At 45.2% G+C, this 12068-nt stretch overlaps 1 protein-coding gene across 5 annotated transcripts in view; it reads left to right on the forward strand.

The window, feature by feature from the left end:
- Window positions 1–220: 220 nt before the first annotated feature.
- Window positions 221–12068, forward strand: part of CCDC125 (coiled-coil domain containing 125) — a 48850-nt gene continuing 37002 nt past the window's right edge. For 2 of the 5 annotated variants that reach the window (XM_050793566.1, XM_050793570.1), the window contains exons 1-2: window positions 289–391; window positions 7198–7542. In XM_050793566.1, coding sequence (XP_050649523.1) covers window positions 7239–7542 — 304 coding nt within the window. In that variant the 5' untranslated portion in view covers window positions 289–391; window positions 7198–7238. The other 3 variants (XM_050793567.1, XM_050793568.1, XM_050793569.1) reach the window with 3 other exon arrangements.

Below are 12068 nucleotides of genomic sequence, written 5' to 3' on the forward strand. Positions count from 1 at the left end.
GTATTGACACACGCCCCGTCTTGTTTTTCTAAATCTCATGTCGTCGTTTGTATATTGGTTACCCATAGTTGACTTTGGAGCTGAGGGTGGACAGAGCTAACATCAGGTTGCACACAGGAACCGAGTGAGGTCAAGAAAAAGTAGCGCGAGCTGCCTCGATGGCCCGGGGCGACCTCACTGGCGTTTCCTGTCTGGGACTGCGCCCACGCGGTCACGTGGCCCGGAGGGCGCGCGGCGGCAGCGGCGCGCGCGCACAGAGAGGAGGCTCCTTGCCAGGTGAGCTAGAAGACGGGGGCGCCGGGGCGGTAGGAGGGCGCTGCTCGCTGAGCCGGAGTCGGGCTCCGGTCCTCGCCACGGACTTTGAGAGGGTACCCGGGGTCAGACCTGGCAGGTGGGAACCGGGAGTGGGGAGGATCCAGGGCGGGGGCGGGATGCGCATATTCGTGGAAACGCTGCAGGTTGTGGACAAACTGCCCCAACTGGCTCCTTTTCCCCGAATGCCAATTTAGTGGCCTCGTCTGATAAGAAAAAAATAAGAAATAGATTTCAGAGACCCTATTTCTCTCTCTCTCCCTCCCGACCTCCTTTATTTATTTTTTTTTTTCTGTTAATTTTGAGCCTTATAAAACTGTAACGTCAGTATCCTGATTTGGATCCTGCAACTTAGAAAAAGAACATTAGTGGAAAAAATAATAAAGGCTGTGGTTTAGTTAATAGCATGTACCCATGTTAATTTCTTAATTTTGACAAATTGTACACAAATGTTAACATTAGAGGAATTTGGATAAAAGGTGTACAGGAATTCTTAGTACTATCTTTGCAACTTACTGTACATCTAAAATTATTCTGAAATGAAAAGTTAAGAAACAAAATCCTAAAGCAAAGTGCAGCAGGCCATTGTTCACCAGGGAGGGCTCAAGTTAGTTCCTCTTTGTCAGGGAGTTAGGCATGTTTGACCAACTTGTTTGCTAAGGCAGAGTTGTCAGGCTACTGAGTGTAGATTCTTCTGTCCAAAGGTTTCTGGGCAGGAATCGGTTTTCTCTTTCGATTCTATCAGATATCTTTGGAACACCTGTTGTGCATAAGCAAACGAGACACAAAAAGTCTCTGCACAAGAGAATATACAGTCAGTCTAGGTCAGGTAGGAAGTAAGCACTATTAAAAAGATTCAGTAAAACCTCCCAGAACTGGGACGACTCAGATGTGGAAGAAATCACATCTGGTCCAAAGGAGTCAGGAAGGCTACTGGAGGGAGTGCTGTCCTGAACTGAGGTGGGTCTGAGAGGAGGCAGCATTTCTGGGGTGAAGAATGGCACCAACAGAGGCTTGCAGGTGACCAAGCTGAGCTGAGGGAGGAGCCCTGGGAGCAAGTGCAGTTCCTCTTATGTGGAGGCACAGGGTACATCCAGGGAGTACTGCCAGATGAAACTGGAGCTTTGTTGTAGAACGCAGGGTGACACTTCAGTTGGATACATTATTTTCATTTTTATGTTTTTGAAACGGAGTTTCAACTGGACACAGTGGCTCACGCCTGTAATCCCAGCACTTTGGGAGACCAGTCAGCAGATCTCCTGAGGTCTGGAGTTGAAAATCAGCCTGGCCAACATGGTGAAAACCTGTGTCTACAAAAATACAAAATTTAGCCGGGCGTGGTGGTGGGCGCCTGTTATCTCAGCTACTGAGGAGGCTGAGGTGGGAGAATCGCTTGAACCCGGGAGGTGGAGGTTGCAGCGAGCCGAGATTGCACCATTGAACTCCAGTGTGGGCGACAGACAATGGTGCTATCTCAGCACCAATGTCACCGTTGAACCTCAACCTCCCAGGTTCAAGCGATTCTCCTGCCTCAGCCTTCCAAGTAGCTGGGATTAAAGGCACCCGCCGCCATACCTGGCTAATTTTTGTATTTTTAGTAGAGATGAGGTTTTACCATGTTGGCCAGGCTGGTCACGAACTCCTGACCTCAGGTGATCTGCCCTCCTCAGCCTCCCAAAGTGCTCGAATGACAGGCGTGAGCCACTGTGCCCAGCCTAAATTTTTTTAAAAAAGGGAAACAGGGTGACATTGACTCTAATTATACGTGCCATGGGAGCCATGGAACGTTTTACAGCAAGAGAGAGACGTCATTCGGTTTGTGCTTGGATATTATTGACTTGGCAGCAGTATGTAGGTTGGCTTGAAGTAGACCAATTAGGGAATTATCAGGCTAGCCTTGGGGAATTAAAGACAAGTTCCACCAGGGCAGTGAAATTAATGTGCGAAGAATGACATGGTTTGGGGAGGTTTTTGTGGGTGTGGAAGACCTAGCAACTGAAGGCATGTGAAGCACAAAGAGGAAAAACAATTCCAAAGTTTTGCTCCTGAGTGTTTTGGAGCATGGTTGAGGCATTTGCAGAAATAGAGGACTCAGAGGGAGACCTGGATTGGGGGCTGAGAGGATAGTGAATTTTGTTTTTAGATGGAGTCTTGCTCTGTCGCCCAGGCTGGAGTGCAGTGGTGTGATCTTGGCTCACTGCAACCTCTGCCTTCTTGGTTCAAGCGATTCTCCTGCCTCAGCCTCCCGAGTAGCTGGGACTACAGGTACGCACCACCGTGCCCGGCTAATTTTTGTATTTTTAGTAGAGACGGGGTTTCACTATGTTGGCCAGGCTGGTCTCGAACTCCTGACCTCATGATCCGCCCGTCTCGGCCTCCCAAAGTGCTGGGATTACAGGCTTGAGCCACCGCGCCTGGCCCATTGTTCTTTACTGACAATTATATTCTGTTGTATGGACAGACCACAGTTTCTTTGTTTTACTGCGGATGGACACTTGAGTTATTTCCAGTTTTTGACAAATTGAGTGATGTATGAATATTCCTGCACTTGTCTTAGTATGGATATAGAGTTCTATTTCTCTTGAGTAAATCCTGAAGAATGCAGTTGCCAGGTCACATGTTTATAAGAAGCTGTCAAATTGTTTTCCACAGTGGTTGTACCATGTTTTACTCACATCACCAATGTGTGAGAGTTTCAGTTACTCCACATCCTCAGCAGCACTTGGAATTGTCAGTGCTGTGAGGTAGGATCTCACTGTGGTTTAAGTTATAATTGCCTGATGACTAATGATGCTGAGCATCTTTCCATCCATATATCTTCTTTTATGACATATCTGTTCAAATATTTTAAGGGTCTTTGTTTTTAACATTGAAAATGTATGGGCCGGGCGCGGTGGCTCAAGCCTGTAATCCCAGCACTTTGGGAGGCCGAGTCGGGCGGATCACGAGGTCAGGAGATCGAGAACATCCTGGCTAACACGGTGAAACCCCGTCTCTACTAAAAATACAAAAAACTAGCTGGGCGAGGTGGCGGGCGCCTGTAGTCCCAGCTACTCAGGAGGCTGAGGCAGGAGAATGGCGTAAACCCGGGGGGCGGAGCTTGCAGTGAGCTGAGATCCGGCCACTGCACTCCAGCCTGGGTGACAGAGCGAGACTCTGTCTCAAAAAAAAAAAAAAAAAAAAAAAAAAAAAGAAAATGTATGGCATTTTGACCCTAAAAATGACTGAAATTCCTTAATACATGGTCAGATTTGTTTGGTATCTATATAAGGTTTTAATAGTGGAAGAATAGAGATCTCCACAACAAATGCAAGACTGAGATTAAATGTCTTTGGAAGTTTTGGCAAGCAGCTACTTAAACAGCAGGATGTTTAGAGAAAAATGTTAGATGTATTTATACCCCCACACCCCACTTTTTTTTAATGAGCCTTGAGAGAAGGATGAAATATTTCTAAATAGCTATAGCAAAGCAGCTGTTTTGAAATGCCTGGTGGTGAAAGTCCCTCATAACTGCACTCTGTACTGGAGGCACAAGGTTGAGCATTTCTGCTTCTCCCAGCTGCTTCACTGTCACCAGGTGGGTGACTGGGGTGGTCTCCATGTGGGGAGGGTTGAGTGATACTAGTTGATCTGTAGGCATTTTTGCCAGGAGAAGTTTTCTGCAGGGAAGAAAGCAGGCATAAGTCCTCTGTGTCTGCTGTGGAGTCCTGCTAGCGTGCCAGTTTTGTTTTTCTGCCCTAAAAGCAAGTACAGTCTAACCAAACCTGGTCTGGGTGGCCCGAGGTAGGATAGGAGCGCCGTGGGTTCCACATTGGTTGATTCAAGCAACCAGGATTGAAAATATTTGGAAAAAAAAAATCCACAGTGCTCCAAAAACAAAGATGAATTTGCAGCACTCAGAATACGAGGTTAAATCCACGGGAATGAAGTGATGTATAGGCATTGTATTAGATATTATAAGTAATTTAGAGACAATTGAAAATATATATAAAGTACCCAGGAGGATGTGCCTAGATAATATGTAAATATGATACATTTTTATTAACAAATTAACAAAAAGTTTTTTGCGGTACAGTGTTGCTCTGTAGCTCAAGCTGGAGTGTAGAGGCACAGTTATGGCTCACTGCAGCCTTCACCTCCCAGACCCAAGCAATTCTCCCACCTCAGCCTCCTGAGTAGGCATGTGCCACCAGCTAATTTTTAAAAAAAATTTTGGGCCGGATGCCGTGGCTCACGCCTGTAATCCCAGCACTTTGGGAGGCCGAGGCAGGTGTATCATGATGTCAGGAGTTTGAGACCAGCCTGACTAACATGGTGAAACCCCGTCTCTACTAAAAATACAAAAATTAACTGGGTGTGGTGGCACGCGCCTGTAATCCCAGCTACTCAGGAGGTTGAGCCAGGAGAATTGCTTGAATCCAGGAGGTGGAGGTTGCAGTGAGCCGAGATTGTACCACAGCACTCCAGCCTGGGTGACAGAGCAAGACTCTGTCTCAAAAAAAAAAAAAAAAAAAAAAAAAAAAAAATTTTTTTTTTTGTAGAGACAGGTTCTCACTGTGTTGCCCAGGCTGGTCTCAAAGTCCTCAGCTCAAGCAATCCTCTAGTCTCAGCCTCCCACAGCCTTGATATTACAAGTGTGAGCCACCATGCCTGGCTAAGAATTTGAAGATCCAAGGAAATACACAGGGGTCCTGGAACCAGTTCCCCTTGGATTCCTTGGGATGATTGTATTTCAGTTTGTTTCTTTATTCCTCTCTTCCTTTATTCGGTTACTAAACAAGTATTTATTGAGTATGAAGTATATCTGCTCCCCACCCCCACGTGGTGCCTCACTCCTGTCATCCCAGCTACTCCGGAGGCCGAGTTGGGAGAATCACTTGAGCCCACGAGTTGGAGATCAGCCTGGGCAACATGGCTAGACCCCGTCTCTCAAACAAACAAATGAAAAAACAAAACCTGGCTGGGCGCGGTGGAGCGCCTGTAATCCCAGCACTTTGGGAGGCCGAGGCAGGTGGATCACCTGAGGTCAGGAGTTCAAGACTAGCCTGACCAACATGAAGAAACCCCATCTCTACTAAAAAAAACCCAGAAAATTAGCCGGGCATGGTGGCGCATGGCTGTAATTCGAGATACTTGGGAGGTCGAGGCAGGATAATCGCTTGAACCCGGGAGGCGGAGGTTGTGGTGAGTCAAGATTGCGCCGCTGCACTCCAGCCTGGGCAACAAGAGCGAAGCTGCATCTAAAAAATAAAAGAGTTCTGAAATATTAAATACTTACAATTGGATTGCAAGGGCATTTATGTACGAGTGCATTCCTGGGATATTCATGCCTATATATTACAGGAAGAAACTTTTTTCCCTGAAAAATTCAGCTTTATTATACAGTTATGCACCAAATTATGTTTCAGTCAGTGACAGACCACATAGAGAGTGGTAGTCCCATAAGATACTATTGTATTTTTACTGTTCCTTTTCTATGTTTAGGTATGTTTACATACACAAATATTGACCCATGTGTAACGATTTCCTACAGTGCTATAACATGCTATACAACATTTCCTATTCAGTGCTATAACATGCTATACCACATTTCCTATTCAGTGCTATAACATGCTATACATGTTTGTAGACTAGGAACTATAGGCTAAGCCATGTAGCCCAGGGGTATAGTAGGCTGTGCTATCTAGGTTTGTATATGTATGCTCTATGATGTTCACACAATGACAAAATTGCCTAACAACACATTTCTCAGAATGTATTCCCATCATTAAGTGACACATGACTTTACTGATGGGTTTTTTTCATTTTGTTAGGTTTTTTGTTTTTTTAATTGTAAATTGACAGATTACAGCTGTCTGTATTTATGGGGTACAAAGTGATGTTATGATTATGAATCAATGTGGAATAATTAAATCAAGTTGATTAACATATCCATCATCTCAAATACTTAATCATTTTTGTGGTGAGAATATTTGAAATTTATTCTATGAGCAATTTTGAAATGTACAATACATTTTTGTTATATTCACCGTGCTGTGCAATGTATTGCAAAGGAAAAAACCTTATTCTTTCTGTCTAACTAGGACTTTGTGCCCTTTGACCATCATCTCCCCATTCCTCCCATCCCCCAGCCTCTGGTAACCACCATTTTTCTTCTCCTTTGAGTTTGTTTTTTATTTTATTTTATTATTATTATTATTATTTTGAGATGAAGTGTCGCTCTCGCCCAGACTGGAGTGCAGTGGTGCAATCTTGGCTCACTGCCAGCTCCGCCCCCTGGGTTCACGCCATTCTTCTGCCTCAGCCTCCTGAGTACCTGGGACTAAAGGCACCCGCCACCATGCCCGGCTAATTTTTTTGTATTTTAGTAGAGGCGTGGTTTCACCATGTTAGCCATGATGGTCTCGATCTTCTGCCCTCAGGATCCGCCCATCTTGGCCTCCCAAAGTGCTGGGATTACAGGCGTAAGCCACCGCTCCTGGCTGATTGTTTTTTATTTTATACATAAGGGAGAACATGTGGTATTTGTCTTTCTGTGCCTGACATGTTACACCTTGCATAATGTTTTCCAGTTCCATCCATGGTGTCCCAAATGACTGGATTTCCTTCTTTGTCAAGGCTGACTAGTATTCCATTGTATACACACACACACACACACACACACACACACACACACACCCCACACCTATTTTCTTCACCTATTCCTCTTTGATGGACACTTAGGTTGGTTCCATATTTTGGCTATTGTAAACAGTACTACAGTGAACATGGGAATGCGGACGTCTCTTTGACATACTGATTTCAAATCAGTTTTGGGTAAATACCCAGAAGTGGGATTGCTGGATCTACTGACGGTTTCCTAACTACTCTTCTTCTTAACTACAGACAACCCGTTTTTTTCTTATGATAAAGACGGCATTTGGCTCATGAGCAAGGTGGCGAGGTCATCAAGTGAGTCGGACGTGCAGCTCTGGGAAACAGAAGAGGATGACATGACAGAAGGTGATTTAGGGTATGGCCTCGGAAGGAAACCTGGTGGGATTTATGAAGTAGAAGTTTCACATAGGTCTAGAAAAAGATCAGATGGAAGGAGCTTTAGCCCTCCTCCATTTCCGAGAAAGGGAGAAGAAAGAAGTGAAGCGAGTTTTCAGTATTCCAAGCATAAGAGCATGCAAGATACATTCCCTCAAGTGTCCAGAATGTCCAATTACAGACGACAAAGTAGCACTGGTAAGAATGCTGAATTTCCTCTCCTTTCTTTCTCCTGTGAATAGTATCAAAGGTATAACCCTTCCAAAATCTAAAATAAATAACCATATTGGATTTTAGATTTTTTTCTTTTTTTTTTTCTAGACGGAGTCTTGCTCTGTCACCCAGGCTGGAGTGCAGTGGCACACGATCTCGGCTCACTGCAACCTCTGCCCCCTGGGTTCAAACAATTCTCCTGCCTCAGCCACTGGAGTAGCTGGGATTACAGGCATGCACCACTACACCTGGCTAATTTTTGTTTTTAGTAGAGGCAAGGTTTCACCATCTTGGCCAGGCTGGTCTCAAACTCCTGACCTCAAGCGATTTGCCCGCCTTGGCCTCCCAAAGTGCTGGGATTACAGGCGCGAGCCACCACACCCAGTCTTTAGAAATTTATCTTTATTCATCTCTTGGTATTGGTGGTAGTACAAAAGTAGTTGATGTTTATATTTCTAAATATTGTACAACTTTGAAGTACAGTAGTTTTATACATCTAATATATTTGTTAATGATATCTGTAAATGATTACCAACCTTGCTTTTTTTTGTGATGTACTTTTTTTTGTAGTCAATAAGTATTTATTGGGCATCATTAGGTGTCAGGCACAGGTCTAATTTCTGAGAATAATATCAGTAAACAAAATAGATAAAGGCCCTAATGTCATGGATTTCACATTCTTTTTTTTTTTTTTTTTTTTTTTTTTTTTTTTTTTTTTGAGACGGAGTCTTGCTGTGTCGCCCAGGCTGGAGTGCAGTGGCCGGATCTCAGCTCATTGCAAGCTCCGCCTCCTGGGTTTTTACGCCATTCTCCTGCCTCAGCCTCCCGAGTAGCTGGGACTACAGGCGCCCACCACCTCGCCCGGCTAGTTTTTTGTATTTTTTAGTAGAGACGGGGTTTCACCGTGTTAGCCAGGATGGTCTCGAACTCCTGACGTCGTGATCCGCCCGTCTCGGCCTCCCAAAGTGCTGGGATTACAGGCTTGAGCCACCGCGCCCGGCCGGATTTCACATTCTAATAGAGGAGATAGAAAATAAACCTGTGGGCCAGGCGCAGTGGCTCACGCCTGTAATCCCAGCACTTTGGGAGGCCAAGGCGGGTGGATCACTTGAGGTCAGGAGCTTGAGACCAGCCTGGTCAACATGGTAAATCCCATCTCTACTAAAAATATAAGAATTAGCCGGGTGTGGTGGCATGTGCTTGTAGTCCCAGCTACTCGGGAGGCCGAGGCACAAGAATTGCTTGAACTCAGGAGGCGGAGGTTGTGGTGAGCCAAAATTGTACCACTGCACTCCAGCCTGGGCAACAGAGAAAGAGTTTGTCTCTAAAAGAAAAGAAAAGAAAAGAAAAGAAAAAAAAACAAAACCCTGCACATCAACAGATGTGTAACATTGGGCAGTGGTAAGTGAAGGGATAGTGAGTGGTTATGGGAAATGGGGCGCTAGTATTTCAGGCCAGGGTTAGGAAGGCTTCTGTAAGGAGATGACTTTTTTTTCTTTTTTCTTTTCTTTTCTTTATTTTTATTTATATTTATTATTTATTTATTATTTTTGAGGTGGAGTCTCACTCTTGCCGCCCAGGCTGGAGTGCAGTGGTACAATTTTGGCTCACCGCAACCTCCGCCTCCCGGATTCAAGCAATTCTTGTGCCTCGGCCTCCCAAGTAGCTGGGACTACAAGCACGTGCCACCACACCAAGCTAATTTTTTAATTTTTAGTAGAAATGGGGTTTTACCACATTGGCCAGGTTGGTTTCAAACTCCTGACCTCAAGTGATACGCCCACCTTGGCCTCCCAAAATGCTGGGATTACAGGCGTGAGCCGCCACGCCTGGCCTTTTTCTTTTTTAAAAAGAGAGGGTCGGCCGGGCGCGGTGGCTCATGCCTGTAATCCCAGCACTTTGGGAGGCCGAGGCGGGCGGATCACGAGGTCAGGAGATCGAGACCATCCTGGCTAACACGGTGAAACCCCATCTCTACTAAAAATACAAAAAATTAGCCAGGTGCGGTGGCAGGCGCCTGTGGTCCCAGCTACTCGGGAGGCTGAGGCAGGAGAATGGCGTGGGCCTGGGAGGTGGAGCTTGCAGTGAGCCCAGATCGCGCCACTGCACTCCAGCCTGGGCGACAGAGTGAGACTCCGTCTCCAAAAAATAAAATAAAATAAAAATAAATAAATAAATAAAAAGAGAAGGTCTCACTGTGTCACCAAGGTGGAGTGCAGCAGGGTGATCACAGCTCACTGCAACCTCAAAGTCCTGGGCTTAAGCAATCCTCTTGCCTCAGCCTCCTGAATAGCTGAGACTACAGGTATGTTCCACCATACCCGGCTAATTTAAAAGAAATTTTTTCGGCCAGGCACCGTGGCTCATGCCTGTAATCCCAGCACTTTGGGAGGCTGAGGTGGGCAAATCATGAGGTCAGGAGTTCGAGACCAGCCTGACCAACATGGTGAAACCCCATCTCTGCTAAAAATACAAAAATTAGCCAGGCATGGTAGCATGCACCTGTAATCCCAGCTACTCAGGAGGCTGAGGCAGGAGAATCGTGTGAACCTGGGAGGCGGAGGTTGCAGTGAGCTGAGATCATGCACTGCACTCCAGCCTGGTGACAGAGCAAGACTCCATCTCAAAAAAAAAAAAAAAAATTCTAGAGACAAGGTCTCACTGTATTACCGAGACTGGTCTCAAACTCCTGACCTCAAGCAGTCCTCCCACCTTGGCCTGAGCACTGGAATTGGTGAGTAAAGCAGTGGATCTTTGGGAAAGGAGTGTTCCAGGAAGAACAGAGATGCTTCTGGTTATTTTAGGGATGTCATGAAACTCTCAAAAATTGTCAAAACCGTTTGTCTTAACTTATCATAACCAAAAAGAAATTATACCTTACCTTATGGAAATAATAAAATTTAACATATTGTGATATAATGTTACAACTCCAAAATGATCAGGAATCTGTGGATAAGCCCATGCCTGTACCATGGCACCAGCTGTTATCTGGCTAAATCTTTTGTAATCAATGTCGCAAAACTTCCTCTTCTGAAACTTCCCCACAAAGTTGAACAAACACAAATTAGAACAACGTAAGAGTGATTTAAGAAACATGGTTTCAGATTTACAAAAATACGTGGTAGCTCAGGGTTCATCCCCATCCTTCAAAATCCCTCTTGAAATTAGAATGGGGTTATTTTTATATTTTTCTTCCAATTCCTTATTGTGTATAGAGAATGGATACTGTTTTGCAAGCAAAATGTTGAAAACTGAGCATGATGCTAAGATGCCTTTATAAAAACATGCAGAGGCCAGGTATGGTAGCTCACGCCTGCAATCCCAACACTTTGGGAGGCCGGGGTGGGTGGATCACGAGGTCAGGAGTTTGAGACCAGCCTGGCCAAGATGGTGAAACCCCGTCTCTACTAAAAATACAAAAAAAATTAGCTGAGCGTGGTGGCAGGAGCCTGTAATCCCAGCTACTTGGGAGGCTGAGGCAGGAGAATCACTTGAACCTGGGAGGCGGGGGTTGCATTGAGCCAAGATCACACCACTGCACTCTAGCCTGGGCGACAGAGCAAGACTCCATCTCAAACCAACAAACAAACAAACAAAAAACATGAAGAAACACTGGGGTATAAATAAGATTTAAATAGTAATAGTATGAGTTCCCATTTTGTTGGGTTATGAACTTTTCTTTGTATCAAAGTTGGTCCTATCACTAATAGATAATTTCCCAAATACCACAAATTTAATGGCTTAAAACAACACAAATTTATTATTTTACAGTTCTGCAGGTCAGAAGTGCCAAAGAGGCTATGTGTGGTAGCTGATGCCTATAATCCCAGCATTTTGGGAGGCTGAGGTGGGAGAATTGCTTGAGGCCAGGAGCTCGAGACCAGCCTGGTCAACACGGAAAGACCGCAACGCCACAGAAAAAATGTTTAAAAATTAGCCAGGTGTAGTAGTGTGCACCTGTAGTCCCAGCTACCTGAGAAGCTGATGCAGGAGCACTGCAGCCTAAGCAATAAAGCAAGACCCTCTCTCTGTGGAAAAAAAAGTCCCAAATAAATTTCACTGGGCTAAAGCCAGGGTGTTGGCAGGGTGTGTTCCTTCTGGAGATTCGGTGGGGAGACTCTACTCCCTTGCCTTTTCTAGCTCCAGAGGCTACTGCATTCCTTGGCTCATGGCCCCCTCCCCATCTTCAAAGTCAACAATGGCTGAGTCTTTCTCACATCATATCACTCTGACATTGACCTTCTCGTCTCCCGCTTTCATTTATAAGGACTCTTATGAGTACACTGGACCCACCTGGATAATCCGGAGTACTCTCCTGTCTCAAAATCCTTAATCTCATCACATCTGCAAATTCCTTTTGCCATGTGTTCACAGCTTCTGGGAATTGGCATGTGGACATAATATTCTGCCTACCACAAGTATTAATAGAACAGAACTTGTCACTGCCAACCCAGCGTCATTCTGTCCCTCCTTGGAAGCCTGTATCATCCATCACAGTACAAACATGATTT

The sequence above is a fragment of the Macaca thibetana genome, chromosome 6 (genome assembly GCF_024542745.1).
Source record: "Macaca thibetana thibetana isolate TM-01 chromosome 6, ASM2454274v1, whole genome shotgun sequence".
NCBI lineage: Eukaryota > Metazoa > Chordata > Mammalia > Primates > Cercopithecidae > Macaca > Macaca thibetana.